This window comes from Saimiri boliviensis, chromosome 5 (assembly GCF_048565385.1).
Source record: "Saimiri boliviensis isolate mSaiBol1 chromosome 5, mSaiBol1.pri, whole genome shotgun sequence".
NCBI classification, from domain to species: domain Eukaryota; kingdom Metazoa; phylum Chordata; class Mammalia; order Primates; family Cebidae; genus Saimiri; species Saimiri boliviensis.
The window spans coordinates 13,709,397-13,737,316 of NC_133453.1; the positions used below are offsets into that span (position 1 = coordinate 13,709,397).

The 27,920-nt window shown below is 42.3% G+C and overlaps 1 protein-coding gene and 1 pseudogene across 13 annotated transcripts; one reads left to right on the forward strand and one right to left on the reverse strand.

Moving 5' to 3' along the window:
* Positions 1 to 29: 29 nt before the first annotated feature.
* On the reverse strand, positions 30 to 1,744 carry LOC101050195 (ADP/ATP translocase 3-like; annotated as a pseudogene).
* Positions 1,616 to 27,920, forward strand: SLC19A3 (solute carrier family 19 member 3). 13 transcript variants are annotated; one of them, XM_074398935.1, is made up of 9 exons: positions 1,626 to 2,078; positions 5,147 to 5,384; positions 7,159 to 7,353; positions 9,236 to 9,342; positions 14,736 to 14,887; positions 17,187 to 18,015; positions 20,252 to 20,444; positions 26,388 to 26,529; positions 27,120 to 27,920. In XM_074398935.1, exons 5-9 carry the CDS (start codon positions 14,738 to 14,740, stop codon positions 27,294 to 27,296), a joined length of 1,491 nt encoding a protein of 496 aa, XP_074255036.1. In that variant the 5' UTR covers positions 1,626 to 2,078; positions 5,147 to 5,384; positions 7,159 to 7,353; positions 9,236 to 9,342; positions 14,736 to 14,737; the 3' UTR covers positions 27,297 to 27,920. The 13 variants fall into 13 exon arrangements, 12 of the variants coding, with proteins under 12 accessions (XP_074255032.1, XP_074255036.1, XP_074255030.1 ...); XM_074398929.1 differs by lacking the exon at positions 9,236 to 9,342 and adding an exon at positions 9,665 to 9,892; XM_074398930.1 differs by lacking the exon at positions 9,236 to 9,342 and adding an exon at positions 9,665 to 9,892 and having other exon boundaries at positions 1,626 to 1,700.

A 27,920-nucleotide genomic window follows, 5' to 3' on the forward strand; every position in this document is an offset into this window, starting at 1 on the left:
TGGAGTGTCTCTCACCCGTGGGCCCGCGAGACGCCATGGTTCCCTTCCCCCAGTGATCAAGACATGGCATCGGGTGCTGATGGTTGGATCACAAGGCGCCCCTTTTCTAGAGCCTTCCCTGGCCATCTACAGGCAGGATCCGGCTGGGAAAAAGACGACTGGAATTTCTCGAGGGTCGATGGTCTGCATGGATGAGGATTCTTCGTGGTTCTCTTGGTTCCTTTGATGTGTGTGTAGAGGAGGCCACGGAGGCCCTTAGATGTCCTTCTTCAGCTCGTCGTCCAGGACCAGCAGGAAGGCGCCCCTCTTACCCCAAGGACCCTTGAAGAAGGCCTTGCCCGCCTGTCTCTGAAGATCTTCCTCCAACAGTCGGCGGTGCCCGTGTACTTATGTCAGCTCCTATGCGCCGGGACTGCATCATTCTCTGCGGCTGCACCAGGTGGAAGGGGTAGGAAACCACACCCGCCACGCGCACCACTGTCTGCGCGATCATCCAGCCCCCCACAATGTGCGTGTTCTTGGGGTCGGGGAGGATGCCCTTGGCCGCGTGGTACACGCAGAAGTAGGCGGTAGGGTAGATGATGATGCCCTGCACGTGGACGCCGGAGCCCTGGTACCGGCCCCGGACGCTGTCGGACTTGGTGACCTTCGCCAGGCAGTCAGTCTCCCAGGCCTTGGAACGCACGCGCTCCTTGCCGGATTTCCCCAAGTCGGCTGCCAGGCGGGTTCTGGCGAAATCCAGGGGGTGCATGAAGCAGAGGGAGGTCGTGCGGACCGCACCGCAGGGAGCCAGGTTACCTCCGGAACGAACGGTGTGTGCTTGCCCCCGCCCCCCGCCATCCCCAGGAAGATTTGCTTGTACTGATCCTTGAAGGCCAAGTGGAGGGCTTGCGTGGGGAAGTAGCGGATGACGTTGGCCATGTTGCCCCTCCAAAAGGACAGCACACCCTGCTCCTTGGGGTGCGGACGGTGAGGTCCACGATGCCTTTGTGCTGCTTGCAGCAGCAGCTTGACCCGTTGGATCCGGGCAACGGCCGTCTTGGAGAGAGAAAGAAAAAGAAAGAGAGAAAGAGAAAGAAAAAGAAAAAAAGAAAAGAAAGAAAGGAAGGAAGGAAGGAAGGAAGGAAGGAAGGAAAGGGAAAGGAAACGAAAGGAAGAGAGGAGGGGGGGAGAGGAAAAGGGAAAGGGGAGGAAGGGGGAAAGGGAGGGGAGGGGGAGGGGAGGGGTAAGAGAAGGGGAGGGGGAGGGGAGGGGTAAGAGAAGGGGAGGCCTGCTTCCTTCTGCCTCACTTTCTTCAGTGTAGAGTGGAGGTCACAGCCAGCCTTGGATTCGTAAGAAAGGACTTATTTATAAATAAAGCAAACGATCGACGTTGGATTCAGGCCATCCTGCTTCATTATGCTGAATGTCAGCGTATTACTTAAGCTGCTCCTTTCGGCGGAGTTGGCTGTTTTTGCCCAGAAAACCGACCCTGGCCCAGGGAAACCTGGGCTTCCCCACTGCGATGAAAGGTCTGGAGGCCCCGACACGCGTGTGCAAAACGTGGGGGCGTGGGCCCGGGCTCCCGGCCAGGCAGGCTCCGCCCCCGACCCCGCCCCCGACCCCGCCCCTGTCCAGAGCGCCCGGATCCATCCAACAGCTGCGGGTGCGGGGTCGTACCGCAAGTGAGCGATCTGGTGAACAGAGGCCCCTCTGTGTAGGTAAGAACATCACGGGGGCGAATTAATTGAAGGAGCACCGTCATCCCTCGCTCTCGGCAGTGTCGCCTCTCTCTTCCCGGGTTTGGAGAGCCGGGGGCGGGCTCCTGGATCCGCCGGCCTGGGCTGCACTCCGAGCCGCGTGAGCAGGCCCACCCACAGCTCGCGTGCTGTGACTCACCCAAGTGGGTTTGTCTGGAATTCCCATTCGCAGCCTTCTGGGGAAGCAGATTAAACAAAACCACGATTTTCGTAAAGTGCCGGCACCTCCTAAGGTTGTAACCCGCGTTCACAGATTTTAACTGAAAGGCACTTTAGCACAGAATTCCAAATTCCAATCCAAGGATGGAAAAAAGGTCTTTCCTAGTGAGGAAAATAGAGGTGAGTTTGAATTTAAGAGAGCAGGGTTTTTTGGGGAAACCACTTGAAATTTAGTTAATTGAAACTAAAAGAAACACTACACCTTACAATAACACTGCTGGAAAGGATAACCTAAGTCATCAAATAACAGTGTGACATCTATTTACCAAATCAATGTCGCTGCGGCAAATGCGCAACAGGTTGGGACTTTTGGAGTGCTTCAGGTTTGAAAAGGGTAAAGAAATAATGTTTTCTAAAAGTACTCTCAGGCCGGGCTGGAGGCTCACGCCTGTAGTACCAGAGCTTTGGGAGGCTGCGCGGGCAGATCACTTGAGGTCTTGAGGTCAGGAGTTCGAAACCAGCCTGACCTTCGGGTGAAGCCCCATCTCTACTAAAAATGCAAAAATTAGCCATGCCAGCTGGTGGGCACCCGTAATCCCAGTTTCTCTAGAGGCTGAGGCTGAAGAACGGCTTGAACTTGGGAGTCGGAGGTTGCAGTGAGCCGAGATCGTACCACTGCACTCCAGCCTGGCAACAGAGCAAGACTCTGCAAGACTCTGCCTCAAAAAAATAAAATAAAATACTCTCATGTGTTTTGCTCCTATCAATATTGAAACATTGGTGTCCCCTGTGGCAAAAGGTGTTCTTTTCATCGAGGCACATATATTAAATGGACCAAAACATAACTTTCCAAATAATTTATAAGATTATCCTAGTAGTAGCTGAAATGGACAAAAATACCAATTTCCTTCAGTCATTATTGGTAATAGAGCAACAAGACTCTTAAGGGCATGTAATGGTAAATGCATACACGTCTATGTAATACACACAGGGAGAATCAGAGTGATTGATTACCCCACCCTGCAACATGTGTCAGAAGCTTCTAGACCATTCTGGCAGGTTATGGAAGGGAGAAGAGCAGTTCTGTTGAGGTGCTTACTAGGGAGAATGAATGGGTCAGGGGAGAGAAGAAGCTACATTATCTTGTGAAAGGGTCTGTTCAGGTGTGGGTATATTCTTGGTCTTACAGGGAAGGGAAAATAAACATTTGTTCCTTTTGGTGGGTCTGGATCTCAAGCAGATAAAGGCTTTGTCAAGCTGGGAGCAGGAAAGGTCAGAGAGACCTTGAGGTCTCCAGCATGTCAAAGTCCCATATTTTGGGGTATCGGCTTCAGAGTCCCAGCACTCATTAATTACAAAACTGGTGAGGCTGTTATAGCCAGATTAAAGAAGAATCCAAAGAATGGGTATGTTTGTAGATCAGGAATATTGAATATTGAAATATAGTCCGGGAATATTGAAACTGGCTTTTCATGGGGAAAGGAAGACTTGTCCTTCACTGGATAACCTTATTTGCATGTCTATAGATAATAAAGTATTTAACATTGCTATCCGTTGTTAAAATTTACAGAGTTGTTAAATAGCTCCAATGATTCCTAATTTTTCTTTTCTTTACTCTTTTTTTTTTTTTTCAATGGATGAGAGGTTTCTATGTTGCCCAGGCTGGCCTTGGACTTGTAGCCTGACCTCCTTATGTGCCAGGACAACTGGCCTGAGCCACTGCAGCTCCCCTTCATTTTTCTTTAGTCTGAACTTTTCCCTGCAACCTCACCTTCTCTCAATGTATCTAATCAGTTACTTCCACTGCATCTCAATGACTAGATGGTCATCTGACTTTCCTTTTTTTGTTTTTTGTTTTGTTTTGATTTTGGCTTTTGGGTTTCTTTCACTCTGTCACCCAGGCTGGAGTGCAGTGGCGGGATCTCTGCTCACTGCAGCCTTGACCTTCTGGGCTCAAGCAATCCTCCCACCTCAGTCTCCCAAGTACTTGGGACTAAAGGGCACATGCCACCACACCCGGCTAATTTTGTATTTTTAGTACAGACGGGGTTTCACCACGTTGGCCAAGATGGTCTCACTTTCCCGACCTCAAGATCCACCCACCTGGGCCTCCCAAAGTGCTGGGATTGCAGGCATGAGCCACCATGCCCTCTAATTTTTGTATTTTTTATGGAAACGAGATCTCGCTATTTTGCCCAGGCTAGGGTCAGTTGACTATCTAAGCTGCTCCCATAAGTTTTATGGTTTTCTTATGCATATTCTTCCTGCTGCACCTAATACTAGATTTATCTGAACATAAACATAGAGAATAAACAGAATTTGGAAGGGAATGACTAATTTACCAGCAAATACCTCACACAAATTAAAAGGAATGATGCCATATATGAGAAAATAAAATCTGAAGCATCTTAAAGATCACTTAGGCCAGGAGCAGTAGCTCATGCCTGTAATCCTAGCACTTTGGGAAGTTGAGGCAGGCAGATTGCTTGAGACCAGTTCAAGACCAGCCTGGTCAATATGGCAAAGCCCCATCTTTACTAAAAATAAAAAATAAATCACTTGTTTCTTCTCTTACAAAAACAAACAACAGAACTATTCTGACCCACATATTGGATATCTGGGCCTAGCTCACATATTTGGAAGTTGTGTGGAGTGCTTTATTTCAGCAAAGATTTATTTTTTTTGGTCAGGGGGTGGACTTTGACATAAAGGATTATAAAGGTTTATAAATGGGTGATACGGCTATTTTGCAGTTTTTTGAGAGTCTAGGTCACTTAGCACAAAACTCTACAGAAGCTAAATTAGATTACTTTAGTAAGAATAATCAGGGGAAGTCCTGGCAAGGTGGTTCATGCCTGTAATCCCAGCACTTTGAGAGGCTGAGACAGGTGAATCACTTGAGGTCAGGAGTTCAATACCAGCCTGGCCAACACGGTGAAACCTGTCTCTACTAAAGAAACAGAAATTAGCCAGGCCTGGTGGCGGATACCTGTGTGTGGTCCCAGCTACTTGGGAGGCTGAGGTGGGAGAATCACTTGAACCCGGGAGGCAGAGGTTGTGGTGAGTGGAGACTGCACCACTATACTTTAGCCTGGGCAATGGAGAGAGACTCTGTCTCAAAAAAGAAAAAGAATAGTCAGGGGAAGATGTTATTATCTCTCTGATCACTTGTGTTTCAGAAAGATCTGAATCTGGGTGTCTGCTTTTTTTTTTTTTTTTAATGGGATTTCAAATGACATTGGCTGCAGAAGAGGGTTGGCTCCAGTACATAAAGCCACCAGAAGAGGATGGGCTTCTGCGTATAAAGCTATTGCTCTTGGCAGCTGTCTCTGAAGGAGGAAGACGAGAGACGCCAAGGAGAGGAAGGGGTGTTGTGCTTGGGATTTTCATAGTGGTGGGCAGCAGGAAAGAGAAGAAGTTGGATCTGAAGGCAGGAAACCAGCATGGTTTTAGAAAGAAAGAAACACTGGGCACAGAAAAAAACAGGTAACTCTTATTCTATCTGTATTAATTGAAGAATGTTATACGTGGCCAAACTTACAAGCTTTATTGGCCTGTCCGATCTTTGCTTTATGGGCATGTTTTCATCGGAAATTTTCTGGGACAGACTCAATTTCAAAGATCCTGTTTGGTTTTCTTATTATATGGAGGCCTTACCCTGATGTGGAATTTAAAATAACCTTAGTCACTGCACCGCTAGAAGTCCAGAGCTAGAGAGAGTTGAGCACAGTAAAATGCTTTGGAGGAGGGAGAGTAGAATGCATTTTTTTAAGTTGAGGTATAATCTACATGCAAACAAAGATTTGAAGTGTTTGTAATTGTATACACTCATGTAACTATATCCCATCAAGATATAGGATATTTTGTCAACTCAGAAAGTTCCTCTGTGCCCTTTACTATCAGTTCTCACCTACCCCTGCCTCCGGGATGACCGAAGTTGCGATTTTTCTTTTGTCTTTTTTTTTTTTTTTTTTTTTTTTTTTTTGAGAAGGAGTCTCACTCTGTCACCCAGGCTGGAGTGCAATGGCGTGGTCTCAGCTCACTGCAACCTCTGCCTCCCAGGTTGGAGCAATTCTCCTGCCTCAGTCTCCTGAGGAGCTGGGACTGCAGGCACGAGCCACCACACCCAGCTAATTTTTGTATTTTTAATAGAGATGGGGGTTTCACTTGTTGGCCAAGCTGGTCTCGAACTCCTGACCTCGTGATCCACCTGCCTCTCAACCTCCCAAAGTGCTGAGATTACAGGCATCAGCCACCATGCCCAGCCGCATTTTGTGAGCATGAAGTAGTTGGGACCTGGCATAAACAGAATCTTTACGGTTATGTCCTTTTTGTGTCTAGATTCTTGTATACAGGATAATGCTTGAGACTGGTTTATTTTCTTCCATGTATCAGTGATTATTTCTCAAATTATCTTTATTGAAGTACGTCTTTTTATTTTAATCTGTTTTCTGCTGCTCATAACAATACCTGAATGTGGGAAATTTATTTTAAAAAATGGCTTTCTTTCTTTTTTTTTTTTTTTTTTTTTTTTTTTGGTGATGGAGCCTCGCCCTGTTGCCAGGCTGGAATCTCGGTTCACTGCAACCTTCACCTCCTGGGTTCAAGCAATTCTCCTGCCTTAGCCTCCTGAGTAGCTGAAACTACAGGCATGTGCCACCACATCCAGCTAATGTTGGATTTCACCATGTTGGCCAGGATGGTCTTGATCTTTTGACCTCCTGATCCGTCCCCCTCGACCTCCCAAGTGCTGGGATCACAGGCGTGAGCCACCGTGCCTGACCTAGTATTTTATTTCTTACAGTTATGGAGGCTACGAAGTTCAAGGTTGAGGGGGCACATTGGTGATAGCCTTCTTCCTGGTATGGACTGTAAAGAATTCCAAGACAGCACAGGCATCACATGGTCCAAGGGCTAAGCTGCTAGCTCAGGGCTTTCTCTTAGAAAATCACAAGTTCCCCTCCCATAATAGCTCATTAATCCATTAACCTTTGATTCCATTAATTCATGAATGAGCTAATCCATTCATAAGCACAGAGCCCTTATGATCGAATCACTTCTGAAAAGCCCCACCTCTTTTTAAAATTTTTTTTACAATAGGGTCTCACTCTCCAGCCCAACTTGGAATGCAATGGTGCAATCATGGCTCACTGCAGCCTTGACATCCTAGGCTCAAGGATCCTCCTGCCTCAGTTTCTCAGTAGCTTAGACTACAGGCATGTACCACCATGTCCAGCTAATTTACTTAATTTTTTTGCAGAACTGTGTTCTTGCTATCTTGACCAGTCTGATCTTGAACTCCTGGTCTCAAGCAATCTTTCTGCTTCAGCCTAAGTGCTGGGATTATGGGTGAGAGCCACTGCACCGGACCTGGTGTTAAGATTCAACATGAGTTTTGAAGAAGACAGATATTCAAACCATAGCAGTGCGATTTACAAACAAGCAAATGTATAATGTAAGTGTATAGTATTAATATATGAGTTTGGACAAATGTTTGTAACCATCACCACAATCAAAGTGTAGAGTGTTTTGGTCACCCCAGGAAGTTCCCCTGTGCTCTACTGCCGTCACTGTCTCACTGTCTTCCCTACCCCACACCCAGGCAACCACGCATCCAATTTCCATCACTACAGATAAGTTTTGCATATTTTAGAACTTTATATATTCATGAAATCATGCCTTTTTGTGTCTGGATTCTTTGGCACAGCAATTTTATTTTAATATTCATTCAAGTATTTGCAATAGTTCACTCCTTTTTATTGCTAATTAGTGTTGGTTGCCAAAATTTATCATTGTGTATTCATTCCTTGTCTAATGGGCATTTAGCTGCCTTTCTTTTTGCACAAACAGTAATATTAGTAAATTAGCTTAGGTCTAATATGATTCCCCAATGCATATGCAAACAATACTTGAACATTGGTGTTTGTACAACTATGGAAAGAGCTTAATCTGCACAATGACTCTTTGAGTTAAGGCTCACTGAAGGAAATACAGCAGCGGACCCAGGAGATGTGAGTTCCAGCCTTCATTTGTAACTCACTCCAAAAGGGATCCTGGCAATGAAGTAATTTTTTTTGTTTCCCACTAAAAACAAATAAACAAAACTCTTAATTTTTCTGTACCACAGAATTAGGATGACAAATGAACTTATCTTGTAGTTACTAGAAGAAAATTGGGAGTTTCAGAGATAGTATCAAAAATCAGCTGGACATTTAACAATCAATTGGTAAAGCATTTGTCTATGAAAGAACTTGCAGCCGGCTGGAAAGTTTTGGTTTTGGGGGGTTTTTTGTTGTTGTTGTTTTGTTTTGGTTTTGCTTGTTTTGTTTTGTTTTTAATAGAGACAGGGTCTCGCTATGTTGTCCAGGCTGGTCTCAAACTCCTGGGCTCAAGCAATCCTCCCGCCTCAGTCTCCCAAAGTGCTGGGATTATAGGCATGAGCCAATGTGCCTGGCTGCCAGGTGGAAAGAACTACTTAAGGAGATGATTAAAAATGGAAAAGCCAATAACATGGTCATAATTGAAATAAAAGAAGAAAGAAAAAAACTGAACTCTGACACCAAGAGACTACAAGCATGTAATAGACTGCAGTAAAAGAAATTTTGCAAACATATAATAGGTTGCAAGGTAGATAAAAACAAAAATCATGAGAAGCCATTTCTGCGAAATGCATTCATAGTCAAAATACAAATAAATTTTAAATTTTATGGGAGATTTAAAAAAAACCTAAGAGCATTTTCAAATGAAGTAGGATTAGGTATGCTAGCAAGATTTATTTTTCAAATGGCTGTGGCACCCCACACACCCCAAAGAAGGGGAGGCAGCAGTAAGCAGTGTGGCCTTATGTGGAATATGTGGCAATGGGTTCAAAGCAGAGATTCAGGCTGGATGTGGTGGCTCACGTCTGTAATCCTGGGCTTTGGGAGGCCAAGGTGGGTGGATCACCCAAGGTCAGGAGTTCGAGACCAGCCTGGCCAACATGGTGAAATCCAGTCTCTACTAAAAATACAAAAAATTAACCTGGTATGGTAGCGTGTACCTGTAATCTCAACTACTCGGGAGGCTGAAGCAGGAGAATCACTTGAACCCAGGAGGTGGAGGTTGTAGTGAGCTGAGATCATACCACCACACTCCAACCTAGCGACAAAGGAGACTCTGTCTCCAAAAAAAAAAAAAAAAAAAAAAAAAAAATAGACATTGAGAGAAGCTGGAGGCTGAACAGCAGAGAAGTGAAGTGAACCATCCCTGGTGGGACAGCTGTGGCTTTTTTCACAACATGAAAAATAATTATTTTTATTATTTTTTAAAATTGTTTTAGTATTTTTATATCTTTTCAGAACAGGGTCTTGCTCTATTGCCCAGGCTGGAGTGCAGAAGCACCATCTCATCTCACTGCAACCTCTGACTTCCAGTTTCCAGCGATCCTCCCACCTCAGCCTCCCAGGTAGCTGGATTACAGGCACACATCGCTCGCTATGCCTGGCTAATTTTTGTATTTTATGTAGAGATGGGGTTTCACCATGTTACTCAGGCTAGTTTTGAACTCCTGAGCTCAAACAATCCACCTGCCTTGGCCTCCCAAAGTAGTAGCATTACAGGCATGAGCCACCGCGCCTGGGCAAAAAATAATCACTTTCCTAGCAGCAAAAGAAGAAAAGAACACGTCAGTTCCACGGCAATTGAAGTGGCCACTTGCCATGCAAAGGTGTTGGCTCATTCAACGTCAAAGGTGCCGGCTGGATCAGCGCCTCTGTGTATCCCTACAGTGTCCATGGCTGTTTTCTTCACGGCCCACGTGGTGTGCTGCAACAGGATCAGAAGGCAGGTGCACTCTGGTCTGCGGTGCAGGTGGAGCAGGGAGACTGTGACCTGCCCAGGATCACTGTGGCTCCGGAGTGGAGCCAAGGCCAAAGCTCAGGGTTCACCTCCCCCATCTGCTGTTGTAGCTAACGCTGTGCCACTGCAAACTCTCCTGTGTGTCCAAGGCCACCAAGGTAAGGTCTGTTGTGGATTTAGCTGCTCTGAGTCTCTGCTAAAAGGAGCAGCTGATGAATTCACCCTTCCTTTTTACTTTGGCAACTTCACTGCATGTTTCAAATCGTGAGAGCCTGATAGGCTGACTTTTGTTTGGCAAATGTGCCTTTTTCTGTTGTTGTTATTAACACGGTCATTCTCTGTTGCCCAGGCTGGAGTGCAGTGGCGTGATCGCGACTCACTGCAACCTCCACCTCCTGGGTTCAGCGATTCTCCTGCCTCAGCCACCCAAGTATCGAGATTACAGGTGCTCGCCCCCACGCCTGGCTAATTTTTGTGTTAATAGTAAAGACGGGGTTTCACTATTTTGGCCAGGGTGTTCTTGAACTCCTGACTTCAGGTGATCCACCCACCTCGGCCTCTCAAAGCACTGGGATTACAGGCATGAGCCACTACACCCAACCTTTTTAAATTTTTTAATCTACTGCTTATACGGTGTTCTTATACCTTTTTAAAAAGTCATGGAGCTTATAGTAATGGGTGAGGATTACTGCTACAGGAGCAGCTTTTAAAAGGATTATCTTGTGATCTGGAATGCACCGAAAATGAAGGGGAAAGGTAAACATCTGGCTTTCACAGGTACGAACTCAGAAAATCAAGTCAATTCATGTCCTCACCTTAGAAGCAATGGAAGCAAAGGGAAGTTTAGAGCGCTTTTTAGAGGCAGAGGTCAAAATGGAATGATAAATGGAAAAATGACAAAAAAAAAAAACGGTCTCTTCTAGAATAATACTTTGTTGTGGGGGATGTGATCCTCCCAGACAACACAGGTGGGACACGTGTTCATAGTTAGTCCTCTTTTTCTCTCTGCATTTTTTTTTTTCCAACAGGGTCTCACTCTGTAGCCCAAGCTGGAGTGCAGCAGCATGATCATAGCTTACTGCAGCCTCGAACTCCTGGCCTAAAATGATCCTCTCACCTCAGCCTCCCAAGTAGCTAGGATTACAGGCATGCTCCACTACAGCAAGCTGAATCTTTGTTTTTCATCCACTTTTATTTTAAGTTCTGGGGTACATCTGCAGGGTCTGCAGGTTTGTTATATAGGTAAATGTTTGGCATGGTGGTTTACTGCACAAATCAAGTCATCACCTAAATATAAGCCAAGCATTCATTAGCTATTCTCCGCCCCCCGCCCCTTGTTCCCTTGACAGACCCCAGAGTGTGTGTTCGCCCCCATGTATCGATGTGTTCTCATCATTCAGTTTCCACTGGCCAAATTGTGGAGAAAAAAGAATGCTTTTATATTGTTGATAGGAATGTAAATTAGTTCAACCATGTGGAAGACAGCATGGCAATTCCTCAAAGATCTAGAAGCAGAAATACCATTTGACCCAGCAATCCCATTACTAGGTGTATACCCCCAAAATATAAATCATTCTATTATAAAGATACATGAATGTGTATGTCCTTTTTATTCTTTTAAGAGATAGAGCCTCGCTGTGTCTAGGCTGGTCTTCAACACCTGATCTCAAGCAGTCGTCCTCACTTGACTCATTACAGGCATGAGCCACTACACCCAGCCTTTTTAAATTTTTTAATCTACTGCTTATACGGTGTTCTTATACCTTTTTAAAAAGTCATGGAGCTTATAGTAATGGGTGAGGATTACTACTACAGGAGCAGCTTTTAAAAGGATTATCTTGTGATCTGGAATGCACAGAAAATGAAGGGGAAAGGTAAACATCTGGCTTTCACAGGTATGAACTCAGAAAATCAAGTCAATTCATGTCCTCACATTAGAAGGTGAGGCCTCCCAAAGTGTTGGGATTACAGGCATGAGCCACTGAGCCCAGTCTTCCTCTACAACTTCTAACTTAGTGCTGTGTCTCATAGTAAGATGGTGGACATTATGATCACCTATTAGTATTTATATATTGATGACCCACACAGAAGTTTCAGAAAAAAAGCTTAGCCTTTCTCTGCAATGCATTCTGATAATTAACATCTTTTGTACCATTAAAAAAATCCTGTAATTCAGCACTTTGGGAGGCTGAGGCAGGCAGAACACCTGAGGTAAAAAGTTCAAGACCAGCCTGGTCAACATGGTGAAACCCTGTGTCTACTAAAAACACACAAATCAGCTGGGCATGGTGGGTGCCTGTAATCCCAGCTACTCCGGAGGCTGAGGCAGGGCAATCACCTGAACCCAGGAGGCAGAGGTTGCAGTGAGCTGAGATTGCAACACTGCACTCCAGCCTGAGCAACAGAGTAAGACTCCATCTCAGAATAATAATAATAATAATAATAATCATCATCATCATCATCATCATCCTGTTTGCAACCCCGTACTAAATTGCATTGACACAATAATATGAAAATCACTATTTTAAAATAAATTGAAATTGGATTTTTTTTTTTTTTTTTTGAGACAGGGTCTCACTCTCGCCTTGGCTGGAGTGCAGTGGTACGATCACGGCTCATTGTCACCTTGATCTCCTGGCCTCAGGTGACACTCCTCAGCCTCCCAAAGCACTGGGCACCATGCTCAGTTTATCATGGGAATTTTAAGGATATAGCCAGGCTCTCTCAACAGAGCATAGGAGGAAAGATAGCTGAACTTGGAATTAGGAAAACTGAAACCAAGTCTAGGCTCTGACGTTTGTTAAAGGTGAAAACCAGCACAAATCTTACTACCTCTAGCCCTCCATCTCCCAGTCTGTCCAGTGACAGCCATACCACCTCTCTATGCCTCACAGAATGCTTGAAAAAAAATTAAATCATTTTCCAAATGTAAAAATTATTTTAAAAGATTGCATAAGTAATTCAATTATCATAGTCCTGGTCATAAATGGCAAAGCACTTGCAGAGTTGAGGATCTTTCTGCCCCTAAGGAATGAAGCTAGGAAGTGAGGTGAAGCACCGGGAAAAGCAGACAGCGTTTACATTTGTTCTCAGTGGCGAGGCATGACTCATACGCTTCCTTCTGTAAGATTGCCTTTCCTAACTTCTGGATTCTTGCCTGTACCTGACACTTCTCTCTGTCCACCCTTATCCTTCTTCAAGTAGGCTATAGCTGCTTGTTTTTTCAATTCATTCAGCATCTTCCTTGAGTGCTATGTATCAGGTTCTATGCTAGGCACTCAAGACAAAGCGGTGAACCAGGCCACCTGCTCTGCCCTCCTGGGCTTGAGCTTTAATAGGGCATGTATTATGTAAGTTTCTTTCTGTTTGACCTTCACGACTAAATCGATTTGGACAGCAGTATTAGAACCATATAAACAAAGAGATAGACAACCCAGCAGGCTTTTAGCAGCCTGGGGATCATCATGGCATAGCCCGAGGTCTCAGATGCATGGAGATACCTGGATGTAGTGAACAAATCCATGGTCAGCAAGGATGGAGAGGACACTCTGGATACTATGGATGTAGAGCCAGCAGATGCCACCCCAGCAAGACCACTCCTCAGAAGATGACCAAGCCTCAGTCATTACCCGTCCAGGACAGCCATCCTATAAGATGGTTAACAACAAAGAAATCGCCAGCAAACTTAGCAGCATTCCAGGAAGAAGAGAAAGCCCTGTTTTCTGGGCTAAGGGAGCAGGTGAACAGTCACTCTAATTTGCCTTTGGCAAAATTTTCACATTGTCAGCATTATTCATGATCCTGGTTTCAAAATCTGATTGCTTTTACCTCTTCACTGCTTCATCCAGGGCTTTGTTGACATAAACAACATTTACCCTGTAAAACTTAACAGAGGAATTATACAGCTCTCTGGGGTCACCTTGAGAAAGAGTAGGGTGAGTGGCAAGCCACAATGCTGTCACCCAGTAGGTCCTTCCTACCTTCCAACCCCTTCCTACCTTCCCTACCCACTGGATTCCTGGAATTCCACCCAGGTGACTTGCTATTCTGAAATGAGAGTGCTTTTCCCCTTCTCTCCTCTGCTTTCAAACTGTAATTGACCCTAAAAGCTCTCTTTGTGAAACCATAATCTTTAGTATGAATGTGTTTATAAATACACGTTTTTCCCCTCACTGTGGTTGTCATTAGGTTAATACCAGCAGCTGAGGGGGCCTACAGAATGAGGGAGAGTGGAGTGGGTGAAAGGTTCCTGATGGGAGAAAGGAGACCTGGATTCAGATCTTGATCATGTCATTTGAAGCCACTGTTTGGGCATCTTGGCTCTTCCAAATGCTCCTCTGAGAATGTGGGAAAATATCTGTTTTACAGTTATTATGTAGATTTAAGGAGATAGTATGCAGAAAAGCATCATACAGCAAATTAGTTTTCTGCCTATAAATTATCTGAGAGAAATTAACCACATGCAGGACCCTCAAAAATCTCTTAAGAGTTACAACAAGGTAAAGCTTGAGCTAAAATGTGGAGGAATTCGTGAATTTTCCAAGCACATGGTAATTCACATGAGAAGGCAAGATGTTTTCAAATATAGCCACCATAAAATGGTTGTTGGGTTTTTGTTTATTGTTCCTGTGCAGTGATAAATGAGATCCTCTATTGGGCTTTATTTCTAAAGCTTGAATTTCAATCCATTTCCTCACTTGAGGTCAGGAGTTCAAGACCAGCCTGGCCAACATGGTGAAACCCCATCTCTACTAAAAATAAAAAATCATCAGTCATGGTGCTGGGCACCTGTAATCCCAGCTACTTGGGAGGCTGAGGCAGGAGAATCGCTTGAGCCCGGGAGGTGAAGGTTGCAGTGAGCCGAGATCACACCACTGCACTCCAGCTTGGACAACAGAGTGAGACTTCATTTAACAACAACAACAATTAGTTTTTCATCACATGGAAGATGCTAGAAAGAATAAACATCCCTTAATTTTCTCTTTGTTTCCATTTGATCAGCCATGGATTCTTATAAAACTTCACCAAGCAATTCCTGGATTTACCCCACAGTGATCCTCTGCACATTTGGTTTTTTCTCCATGATGAGACCCTCAGAACCATTTCTTATCCCATATTTATCTGGACCAGATAAAAACCTGACCAGTGCAGAGGTAAGTTAACATATATACATATCTTAATGTGTGTGTATATGTTTTAATTTTATAGGATTTGAACAAGGATACAGGGCTTCACTCAACTTGAAATAAGATGAATACATTGAGCTTAATGAGCCTGATATTTGTAATATTTTTCATATAATAGAACTTTTCAGACTATTTCCCCTTCATACTTGCAAAAAAATTGCAGCCAAAACACATTACATGTGTTATCAGATTTTTAACTTGCATAGAGTTCTAACATTTGTGTTAATGATAAGAACCTTTCAGGTCTCCATTGATTCTATTATACTAATCCTAAAACAGCATCACTGTCAGGCACAGGATCTAGATCTAAATAAACTCACAGGCTGCTAATAAGCAGGATCTCATAAAGAACTGTGGTATTTCTTTATGACACCATTTACCAGCAGGTGAGCCATTAACAGCTTTATCTCCCAGCCCCTGCCTCCTTCTCTGGAATGCCAGATTCTCTTACTTAAAAGATCAACGCCTTTCTTTTTCTTTTTCCTTTTTTTTTTTTTTGAGATGGAGTCTTACTCTGTGTCACAGGCTGGAGTGCAATGGCATGATCTCAGCTCACAGCAACCTCCATCTCCCAGGTTCAAACGATTCTCCTGCCTCAGCCTCCCAAGTAGCTGGGACTACAAGGCATGACCCACCATACCCAGCTAATTTTTGCATTTTTAGTAAAGACAGGGTTTCACCATGTTGGCCAGGCTGATCTTGAGCTCCTGGCCTCAAGATATCCACCCACCTCGGCCTCCCAAAGTGCTGGCGTTACAGGTATGAGCCACCACTCCTGGCCTCATATTTCTTTATAACAAGTATAACAAGAAAATGCACTGACCTAACTGCAAAACTACCCTGGGCTGATTTTACAATCTCCAGCCTTACCTTGAAAACACTATGTAAACTGTGTGGCTTCATCTGCAAGGTTAATTGGTGCCTCCAGTGGTGAGGTGGCAAGGACAGAAAGGCAAGCTTGTTCTGTAGTATCAGATCACTTAGGGACAGCCCCGTTTCAGAGTTGCTCACGTTGAAGCATGCCACAATTAAGACAACAAAGAACAGATGCAGGAGCAGAAGCAACTCAATGAATCCATGGGGGTTTGCTTCTGCTGCAACTATGGACCAGTTAATAGACCCTCCCTCCACGGAGCAGCTCAGTTGTGTGGTCTTTGCTCTGTGCCCTCCTACTTTCTCCAGCAACCTCAGTGATACAGGTGTCAAGGTGGGTAAGTTCAGTGATTTGAGAGGCTGCTGCACTCACCGGTCATGCCCCATAGATCAGCAATTCCAGTCCTTCCTACTATAAAAATTGAGATTCCCATGCATTTCTGTCTAAATGTGTGAGATGACCCATCTTAAACTGAGGTATAGACAAATCAGCAGAATTGTTAGGGGGAGCGGGGGGAAGGTTGGGAACCTAGCAAATTTGCCCAGGAAGGAAAATGAGATATATTACTTGCTTCTAGTCTGTAATTTGGCAAAGTTATTTATTCTTTCCCTATCTTCCCATATCTTTCCAGACATTGGAAGGGCTGAAATATTTGATGTAGTGATAGATCACATGAAAATAAAGGCTATTGGATTCTTTTAACATTGTAGTCTTTTATCTAACGCTAATATTTGAACAAGAAGAAAACGGTATTTTTTAAGAATCTGAAAAACTTGGAAGCATCCCCAAATTTTTTTAACTCATCTACTCACTCACCTGTACCTACTTTTTTTTTTTTGCGACAGAGTTTCACTCTTGTTGTCCAGGCTGGAGTGCAATGGTGCAATCTTGGTCCACCACAACCTCCGCCTCCCAGGTTCAAGCGATTCTCCTGCCTCAGCCTCCAGAAGTAGCTGGTATTACAGGCATCTGCCACCATGTCCGGCTAATTTTTTTGTATTTTTTAGTAGAGATGGGGTTTCACCGTGTTGACCAGGTGAGTCTTGAACTCCTGACCTCAGGTGATCCATCCACCTCAGCCTCCCAAAGTGCTGGGATTACAGGCATGAGCCACCACCCCCTGCCTGTACATACTATGTAAACTTAATATATAATTCTGATTGCACACTAAGCCAATATAGTCTTCTACTGGGATATATCTAAGTGTATAAATTTTTACCAATGGGAAAGGAGACTACCTTTTCTTAGTGATTTCCTTGAAAATCGGTTTTCTCATTATGTTTCTCCATAATGCAAATAATTTCCAATTGGATGCAGAATTTGAGGTACAAACCACAGGTACCTTAGTAAAGTACTAGTACTTCGTGGTCATGCAATTTACCAACATTGCAGATGACAAATGAGATCTTCCCTGTTTGGACATACTCCTACCTGGTGCTGCTGCTGCCTGTGTTTGTCCTCACCGATTACGTCCGCTACAAGCCAGTCATCATCTTGCAAGGCATTAGCTTCATCATCACCTGGCTGCTGCTCTTGTTTGGCCAAGGAGTGAAGACCATGCAGGTTGTAGAGTTCTTCTACGGGATGGTCACCGCCGCCGAGGTGGCCTACTATGCCTATATATACAGCGTGGTCAGCCCTGAGCACTATCAGAGAGTGAGCGGCTACTGCAGGAGCATCACGCTGGTCGCCTACACAGCAGGGTCCGTGCTGGCCCAACTCTTGGTATCCCTGGCGAACCTATCGTACTTTTACCTCAACGTCATATCCTTGGCCTCTGTCTCTGTAGCCTTCATTTGCTCACTTTTCCTACCAATGCCCAAGAAGAGCATGTTTTTTCATGCAAAACCCAGCAAAGAAATAAAGAAGTCATCAAGTGTGAGTGCAGTGTTAAAGGAAACTCGTGAAGGTGAAGCACCAGGCTGTGAAGAGCAGAAACCCACATCAGAAGCACCCAGCACCTCAGGGAAGCTGAATGACTGCCAGCCAAACAGCTTGAAACCAAGCAATGTGACTTTGGAAGTTTTTGCACGGTGGTTCCAAGATTTGAAGGAGTGCTACTCCTCAAAACGTCTTTTGTATTGGTCTCTGTGGTGGGCTTTTGCTACGGCAGGTTTTAACCAGGTTGTGAACTATGTTCAAATCCTGTGGGATTACAAGGCACCATCCCAACTTTCTTCCATTTATAATGGGGCAGTAGAAGCTATTGCAACCTTTGGAGGTAAGCAAATGTCACTTTCTCTTCCTTTTTTGACTTTACCAAAAGGTACTGAACTTCATGGCAGCAAATTAGCTCCGTTCAGAGGGCAGAATAACTGTTTTCAATCAAGAATGACAGTCACTGGAAAAATAAGAATACCATGACTTTCTATTGTGTTGTAGTTACAACAGGTAAATCTTAAGAGCTCAGGGCTTAGCACCAAACCATGAAATTCTAGTTGTATCCCTAAGATTCTAATTCATCATTAGCACAAGGGTTAATAGCATGCCCTGTTCTTTTAGCATTATTTTTAATATCAAAATATGTAAATATGTGTGTGTATATTTTTATTGTTTTAGAAAACAAATTAAGGATTCCAAATTCTCACTGAGAGTATTGTTAACACAGGATTTGAACTAGCCAGCATGCACCTATAATAATTGTAGGCTATACACCAGCAACTTTCAAAAGCAGCTTTCTCATAATATTTAAATGAGGGGTGGAAGAGTTGTGTAAGTCAGGATTTTAATATCAGAGGGAAATCTCTTTTTGAAATTTAATCTACAATAAATATTTATTTCCTAGTAAAGGGAAGCTTAAATGTCAAATGAGACTTTGAAGATATTTTTAGGAAGTGAGAATTTGCCCCACCCTCATTTACAAAAAGTTTTAGAAAAAATTCATGTCACCTTCATTGTACTATTATCTCCCTTTTGGAAAGCTTCAAATTAACTCCTGAAAACCAGGACTGTGCCCGAATTGCTTCACTGAAATTACTGCTCCCACATTCCAAATTTGTTGGGGGAAAATAGTTTTTTCCCCCTTTGTAATCATGACCATATGTGGGAAAGCTAATAAAATGTTAGTGTAGTAATTTAAAACCTAAATACCTTTTTAAATGTTTATTTATTTATTTATTTATTTATTTATTTTTGATGGAGTCTTGCTTTGTCGCTTAGGCTGGAGTGCAGTGGCATGATCTCAGCTCATTGCAACCTCTGTCCCCTGGGTTCAAGCAATTCTCCTGCCTCAGTCTCCCAAATAGTTGGGATTACAGGTGCTCTCCACCACACTGTTTTTTGTATTTTTGTAGAGACCAGGTTTCACCATGTTGACCAGGCTAGTCTCTAACTCCTGACCTCAGGTGATCCTCCCACCTCGGCCTCCCAAAGTGCTGGGATTACAGGAATGTGCCACTGAGCTCTGCCCTAAATACCTTTTATTTTTGTTAAAGAGAACAGGACCTACTAACCCTAATTACTGGCAATTATTGGATTTCTTGAACTCTGTAAGTCAATATAGATATTTTCACCCAAAGCTTCTCAAGTAAATTAGGTCAGATGTTGAAGACTTTAGAGTGGAGATTGGAAATAAGACTAAGATTACTTTTTTTTTTTTGAGACAAAATTTTGTTCTTGTTGCCCACGCTAGAGTGCAATGGCATGATCTCGGCTCACCACAACCTCCGGCCTCCTGGGTTCAAGCTATTCTCCTGCCTCAGCCCTCCAAGTAGCTGGGATTATAGGCGTGTGCCACCACAACCAGCTATATATATAAATATAAATATACATATATATAATATACATATATATATATATGTATTTTTAGTAGAGATGGGGTTTCTCCATGTTGGTCAGGCCGGTCTCGAACACCTGACCTCAGGTGATCCGCCTGCCCAGGCCTCCCAAAGTGCTGGGATTACAGGCATGAACCACCATGCCTGGCCTAAGATTACTAAAGATTAAAAATAAAGACTAAAACTGGGTGGAACAAGGAACAAAGACTATAACTATCATTATAGCACATCTGGTACTCATCACTGAAAAAGACTTACAACAAAACTGAGAAAAGAAAGGCAAATAGGCCAGGTGTATTCCCAGAGAACTTATTTCATCTTTTTCCATTCCTGCACATTGTTTTGAGTGACTAGGTTAATGTATCATTCCTCCCCACGCCGCTGTGGTTAGGAATCTTTCTGGCCCCTCTGTGGAGTACAGTGCCTGGTATGTAGTTGATACTTACCACAGTTAAAAGTGTGATGACTCAATGGTCAAAAGAATAGCAAGTGAAAAGAAAAGCCAAAAGAAAACACGGTTGAGGAAAGGATAGATCCGCATTCAGGTCCATCACACAATTTTGTGACAGCAATATATTCATCTTTTAGAATTACCCGAGACCTGGGTTTTTAAGAGAGGGTGTTGATACTTCTTGCATGCAAAGTCATTATATTTGATTGTCTTCAGTGTTTCTTTTTCAGGGGCTGTGGCTGCCTTTGCAGTGGGTTTTGTGAAAGTCAACTGGGACCTTCTGGGAGAGCTGGCTCTGGCGGTCTTCTCAGTTGTCAATGCTGGTTCTCTATTGCTCATGCATTACACAGCCAACATCTGGGCATGCTATGCTGGCTATTTGATATTCAAGTCAAGCTATATGCTTCTTATAACCATAGCAGTGTAAGTTTTGGCAACCACTCCTAAAACTGAACAGTCTTCCTCTCTCTTCTGTCTTCCTGAACTTCCTCTAAGAATTTCAGAAGGATTTTAGTCAATTGCAATATTAAATGTTGACTACTTTATATTAAATTAGACACAACTAAGCCAGCTTTTCATTTAACTATTTGCTCTCTGAACATTGCTACAACATACATTTAGTCATCAAGGTAAAAAAGTTCTGTAAGTTTATAAACCAAAAGCAGTGATACATTGTCAGGTTTTTTTTTTTTTTTCTTTTGTTTTGTTTGAGACATCCTCTTGCTCCGTTGCCCAGGCTGGAGTGCAGTGGTGCGACCATGGCTCAATGAAGCCTTGACTTCCCAGGCTCAGGTGAGTCTCCAACCTCAGCTTCCTGAATAGCTGGAACAACAAGCATGTGCCATCATGCTTAGCTAATTTTTTGTATTTTGTAGAGATGAGATTTCACCATGTTGCTCAGGGTGGTGTCAGACTCCTGCGCTCAAGTGATCCACCTGCCTTGGCCTCCCAAAGTGCTGGAATTACAGGTGTGAGCCACCACATCCAGCACCTTTGTCAGGTTTTGATTTATTTCCGGCAGTTTTCCACATAAAATGTGACGTCATCTGCTTTTAAATAGTTCCGTTTAGATTTCATCCCTACTTTCATTTGGTTACTTGTGAAATTCTAGGCACAGACTTTTGTGACACAGAAGATTCTCAGGGAAGTTATTTAAAAGTTGGATATTAAAAAAAAGTAGATGCAAAGATAACAAGAAACCTTTAGCTGCAGTCATATATGGAATCAAGTAGTTTTTCTTTTCTTTCTTTCTGAGACAGGGTCTCACCCAGGCAGGATTGCAATGACACAATCATAGCACACCACAACCTTGACCTCCTGGGCTCAGGCAGTCCTCCCACCTCAGCCTCCCAAGTAGCTGAGACTACCGGTGCACACCAACATGCCCAGTTAATTTTTTTTTTTAATTTTCATATTTGTAGAGACAGAGTGTCACTATGTTGCCCAGGTTGGTCTCAAACTCCCGAGCTCAAGTAATCCACTGGCCTCAACCTCTGAAAGTGGTGGGATTATAGGTGTGAGCCACTATGCCAGGTCTGGTTTTTAATAATTTTGTAAAAATGATTTCTGAGATTTAGAGTGTCCCATTGTTTTTGCTTCTGTTTTCTCTTTAAGAAAATGATTTAAAAACCATCTTGTTTCATATGTAAGTACAGCTAAAGCTGACTGCAGAAAATACGCTTTGCTATTAACCAAAAAAGGTGAGAAACATTTAAATTTCAAATCGCATGAAAGAAGTGGAAACAAAAGCTTCATCAAGTTTTGCTTTTAATTTGTGAAAAAAATGTTTTATAAACAATTTGCAACACAGAAATATGAGCATTCTAAAAAAAAATCATCTGACAAAGGAAAAAAAAATTAGTTGGTATGTTTATTTTCTTCACAGAAGTGTCTCAGATTAATAAATCAGAATCAGCCGGGCGCGGTGGCTCAAGCCTGTAATCACAGCACTTTGGGAGGCCGAGGAGGGTGGATCACGAGGTCAAGAGATCGAGACCATCCCGGTCAACATGGTGAAACCCCTTCTCTACTAAAAATACAAAAAATTAGCTGGGCATGGTGGCCCATGCCTGTAATCCCAGCTACTCAGGAGGCTGAGGCAGGAGAATTGCTTGAACCCAGGAGGCAGAGGTTGCGGTGAGCCGAGATCGCGCCATTGCACTCCAGTCTGGGTAACAAGAGCAAAATTCGGTCTCAAAAAAAAAAAAAAAAAAAAATCAGAATCATGTATCTTGGGTTGCTTTTTTTTAATGTGAGGATTTTATTAAAGTAGGATTATATCATTTCTTTGCATTAAAAAAAATTCATGGCTGGGCATGGTGGCTTGTGCCTGTAATTTCAGCACTTTGGGAGGCCAAGGCAGGTGAATCACCTGATGTCAGGAGTTCGAGACCAGCCTGGCCAACATGGTGAAACCTCGTATCTACTAAAACTACAAAAATTAGCTGGGCACGGTGGTGAGCGCCTGTAATCCCAGCTACTGGGGAGGCTGAGGCAAGAGAATCACTTGAACTCGGGAGGTGGAGGTGCACATTCTCAACAGCATTTATTTTCTTTTGGATAAAAGCCATCTTAATTGAAGTGAGATAATGTCTCATTGTAGTTTTGATTTACATTTCTCTAATCAATGACGTTGAGCACCTTTTCATATACTTGTTTGGCATTCGTATGTCTTTAAAGATACATCTATTCTTTTGCTCATTTTTAATCTGATTATTAGATTTTTTTCCCTATCAAGTCGTTTGAACTTCTTAGATGGTCTGGTTTTTAATTCCTTGTCATATGGGTAGTTTGCAGTTTTCCATTCTGTGGGTTGCCTGTTTCCCTGGCTGTGCAGGAGCTTTTTAACTTGACGTGATCCCATTTGTCCATTTTTGCTTTGGTTGCCTGTGTTTGTGGGATACTCAATAATTATCTTTGCCCACTGTAATGTCACAGAGCATTTCCCCAATGTTTTCTTGTAGTCATTTCATAATTTGAGGTCTTAGATTTAAGTCATTAATCCATTTTGACTTGATTTTGTATATGGTGAGAGATAAGGGTCTACTTTCTTTTTTGTTTGTTTGGTTTTTTTGTTTGTTTGTTTTTGAGAGGGAGTTTCACTCTTGTTACCCAGGCTGGAGTGCAATGGCGCGATCTCGGCTCACTGCAACCTCCGCCTCCCGGGTTCAGGCAATTCTCCTGCCTCAGCCTCCTGAGTAGCTGGGATTACAGGCACGCACCACTATGCCCAGCTAATTTTTTGTATTTTTAGTAGAGGCGGGGTTTCACCATGTTGACCAGGATGGTCTTGATCTCTTGACCTCATGATCCACCCGCCTCGGCTTCCCAAAGTGCTGGGTTTACAGGCTTGAGGCACCACGCCCGGCGGGTCTACTTTCATTCATTCTTCTTCATATGGATATCCAGTTTTCTCAGCACCATTTATATGGAAGAGACTGTCTTTTCTCCAATGTATTTTCCTGGCACGTTTGTTCAAAATGAGTTTACTGTAGGTGTGTGCGTTCACTATTGGATTTCTGGGTTCACTCTTCTGTTCCATTGGTCTAAATGTCTGTTTTTATGCAGAACTATGCTATTTTAGTTACTATAGCTCTGTAGTATAATTTAAAGTCAGGTCATGTGATTCCTCCAGTTTTGTTTTTTTGTTGTTGTTTTGTTTTGCTTAGGATAACTTTGGCTATTCTGGGTCTTCTGTGGTTTCATATAAATTTTAGAATTGTTTTTTCTATTTCTTTGAAGAATATCATTGGCATTTTGTTAAGGATTGTATTGAATCTGTAGATTGCTTTGGAAGTATGGGAATTTTAATGATATTGATTCCTCCAGTCCATGAATATGGAGTATCTTTCAATTTGTGTGTGTGTGTGTGTGTGTGCTCTCTTCAATTTCTTGTATCAGTGTTTTATAGTTTTCATTGTAAAGAGATTTCACTTCTTTAGTTAATTCTTAGGTATTTTATTTTATCTGTAGCCATTGTAAATAGGATTACTTTCTTGATTTCTTTTTCAGATTGTTCTCAGTTTGCATATAGAAATGTTACTGAGTTTTGTATGTTGATTTTATGTCCCACAAATATATTGATCTTATTTATCCATTCTAATCGTTTATTGGTAAGAATCTTTAAGTTTTCCTAAATATAAGCTCATATCATCTGCAAACAAGGAGAATTTGACTTCAGCCTTTCCAATGTGGGTACCCTTTATTTCTTTCTCTTGCCTGATTGCTCTAGATAAGACTTCCAGTGCTATGTTGAATAGCGGTGTAGAAGTGGGCATCCTTGTCATGTTCCAAATCTTAAGAGAATAAAGCATTTCCATTTTTTCCCATTCAGTCTGATACTAGCTATGGGTATGTCATATGTGGCTTTTACTATGTTGAGTATGTTCCTTATATACCCAGGTTTTTTTAGGGCATTTATCATGAAGGGATGTTGAACTGTATCAAATCTTTCTTTAGCATCAATTGAATGATCCTAGTTTTTGTCCTTCTTTCTGTTGATGTGATGTATCACATTGATTGATTTGCATACATTAAATGATCCTTGCATCCCTGGGATAAATCCCATTTAGTCATGATAGATGATCTTTCTAATGTATTGTTGAATTTAATTTGCTTGTATTTTGTGGAGGATTTTTGCATCAATATTCTTCAGAGATTGACCTGTAGTTGTTTTTCGTTTTCTGTTTTTAATGTGTCTTTGGTTTTGGTGTAAGGGTAGAATGAGTTTGGAAGTATTCCTTCCTCCATTTTTCAGAATAGTAGGCTTTTATAGAATTCAGCAGTGATTGGGTCCTGGGCTTTTCTTTAGTGGGAGACTTTTTATTATGACTTCAATCTCATTACTTATTGGTCTGCTCAGGTTTTGGATCTCTTCATGGTTCAATCTGGGTAGGTTGTTTGTATCTAGGAGTTTATCCATCTCTTCTAGATTTTCCCGTTTATTGCATACACTTGCTCATAGTAGCCACTGATGATCCTTTGAATTTCTGGAGTATTGGTTGTAATGTCTCCTTTTACATCTCTAGTTTTATTTACTTGGATCTTCTCTCTTTTTCTTAGTCTGGCTAGAGGTTTGTCAATTTTATCTTTTTAAAAACTCAACTTGTTTCATTGACCTTTTGTATTGTTTTCTTCATTTCAATTTTATTTTTTTCTGCTCTGATGTTTATTATTTCTTTTCTTCTACTAATTTTATGTTAGGTTTACCGTTGCTTTTCTAGTTCTTTAAGATGCGCCACTAGGTTATTTACTTGAGGCTTTTCTTCTTCCTTTTTTTGAGACAGAACCTCACTCTGTTGCCCAGACTGGAGTGATGGAGTGAACTATTGTGATCTCTACTCATTACAACCGCTGCCTCCTGTGCTCAAGTGATCCTCCTGCCTCAGACTCCTGAGAATCTGGGACCACAGCGTGCACCATGACAGCTGGATAAATTTTTGTATTTTTGGTAGAGATGGGGTTTCACCATGTTGCTCAGGCTGGTCTAGAACCCCAGAGCGCAAGTGGCTCATCTGCCTCAGCCTTGCAGAGTGCTGGAATTACACGCATGGGCCACCACACCCAGCCTCTCTTCTTTTTTATGTAGGCACTTGTAGCTATAAACGTCCCTTTTAGTATTGCTTTCACTGTGTCCTATAGGTTTTGGCATGTTGTGTTTCCATTATCATTTGTTTCAAGAAATTTTTTAGTTTCTTTCAATTTCTTCATTGACCCACTGGTCATTCGGGGCATATTGTTTAATTTCCATATGTTTCTATAGTTTCCAAAATTCCTCTTGTTGTTGATTTCTAGTTTTATTCTATTGTGATCAGAGACGATCTTTGATATTAATTATTTCTGATTTTTGAGTATGTTTTAAGAGTTGTTTTGTGATCTAACATGTCTGTTTAGTTTGTTTGGTGAGAACATGTTTTCCCGGATGATCTTGATGCTTACGGATGTTCATCAGTGTCAGAATACTGAAGAGTTGTGTTTATCGTAGTCTTTGCTGTCTGGGCTTTTTTGTACCTGTCCTCGTTGGGAAGGCTTTCCAGGTATTCAGAATGATTTGGGTGTTGTGATCTAAACCGTATCTACATTAGGGAGGACCCCAAGCCCAGTAACACTGTGGTTCTAGAAGACTCTTAGAGGTACTGCTTTGGTGGTCTTGGATAAGATCCAGAAGAATTCTCTGGATTACCAGACAGAGATACTTGTTCTTTTCCCTTACTTTCTCCCGGACAATCTCTCACTCTATCTTTGCTGGACTACCTGGAGCTGGAGGTGAGTGACACAAGTACCCCTGTGGCCACTAATTTCTATTTTTTAAGACTTCCACCCATGTATATTATTATTATTAAAATGCTTATTTGTGTTTAATGATAGATTTCAGATTGCAGTTAATCTGAGTGTAGAACGCTATGCCCTGATATTTGGAATCAATACCTTTATTGCCTTGGTGATTCAGACCATCATGACTGTGATTGTAGTAGATCAGAGAGGGCTCAACTTGCCAATCAGCATTCAGGTAAGCTGCAATGCTTCTGTTTTCAACTAGGTAACCTCAAAGATTTCTCAGCCTTACAACAAGCAATATTTAAATTTCTGAATTCCTTGGTTAAGCAAACTTAAAAATATATACAATTCCTTAATTATCATATTATAACATACCAAGTAGGTTTTAAACAGTAATTGTATCTAAGACAACATTTACCTGGATAAGGCAGGTAAAAAGTAACCTCAGGGCTTAAATTTATTCTTGGAGACATTGACTGTAGCATTGCACTAGCCTTGAAACAAAGACATAGAGATAGATCAATGAGATTTAGTGTTTTTCTGTTTTGTTTTGTTTTTTACTATTGATGACAGTGGCTATGATTTTAACCCAAGCAAACTTCTCTAAAGCCAAGACTCTTAGTCACTGTATTGCTTACATTTTCTTACTTGATCTTGATTTCTTACTATGATAGGAGAGTATTGTTCAACCTAAATTACCCATATTTAAAAACCTGAGTCTCAGTTATCCCATAATCCAAGCAAACCAACAGTATCATGACATATTATCATTGACATAGATGGGCGTATTTTATATGTGGCTAATTATTTGTTTTTCTCCAGTTTTTAGTATATGGGAGCTATTTTGCAGTAATTGCTGGAATTTTCTTAATGAGAAGCATGTATATTATCTACTCAACCAAATGCCAGAAGGATCTACAGAGCCCGGCTCCAAATGAGAAACCAGACGGGTCACACCCAGAGGAAGAGAGTAATATCATCATGTCAGTGAAACTCTAACCTCATTGCATCAACTGCAGCAGTAGCTTTCAAAGTTATGCAATAATAAGGAAGGATTTGAGATGGGTGGCATATGTTTTGCCATAACTTGACATGCTTTGCAAATCTGGATCCCAATGGACCTTTCAAAACCACAACAAAACTTCAGTTTTAGATGAGTTCTCCATGTGCCCAATTTTACTGGATGCCATTGACAGGACCCATCATCACAATTAAACAACCGATACTGGGGACCTCCTGTGACTAGTAGAAACTGGAAAATTCTGGGTTTTATCACTTGTAAGGACATGCAGATGGCATGGAACAAAACCACGAGAAAACTCCAGCCATCCTAGAGATGATATTCATCATCTGTGAGGAGAAATACTAGCTGGACTGATCCTCTTGCTTGGCTTAAATACTTGTTTGATTTTACCAAAGAAGTCAACACCTGGGACATTTTTGTCACACAAGCCATTTTCTTTCCTCTTCTAATAAGTATATTTCTGTTTAAGTTACAGTTCTCTAAGAGAATTACAAGGTTTGTCCCACTTCTAAGGGCTTCTCTTCAATTCTGATAACCGCATTATTCACAAGTTATACTTTGATAGTGTTATCATTAAATTTTTTAATGATTAGTTTTCA

What these genes read in the sequence shown, in the direction of transcription:
- SLC19A3 (XM_074398928.1), top strand. Translation starts at nt 9,406, where the DNA reads ATGGGGTTTCACCATGTTACTCAGGCTAGTTTTGAACTCCTGAGCTCA. An exon ending in CTTCTTATAACCATAGCAGT is followed by an intron (nt 20,445 to 26,387) that starts GTAAGTTTTGGC and finishes GTTTAATGATAG; the next exon opens with ATTTCAGATTGCAGTTAATC. An exon ending in ACTTGCCAATCAGCATTCAG is followed by an intron (nt 26,530 to 27,119) that starts GTAAGCTGCAAT and finishes GTTTTTCTCCAG; the next exon opens with TTTTTAGTATATGGGAGCTA.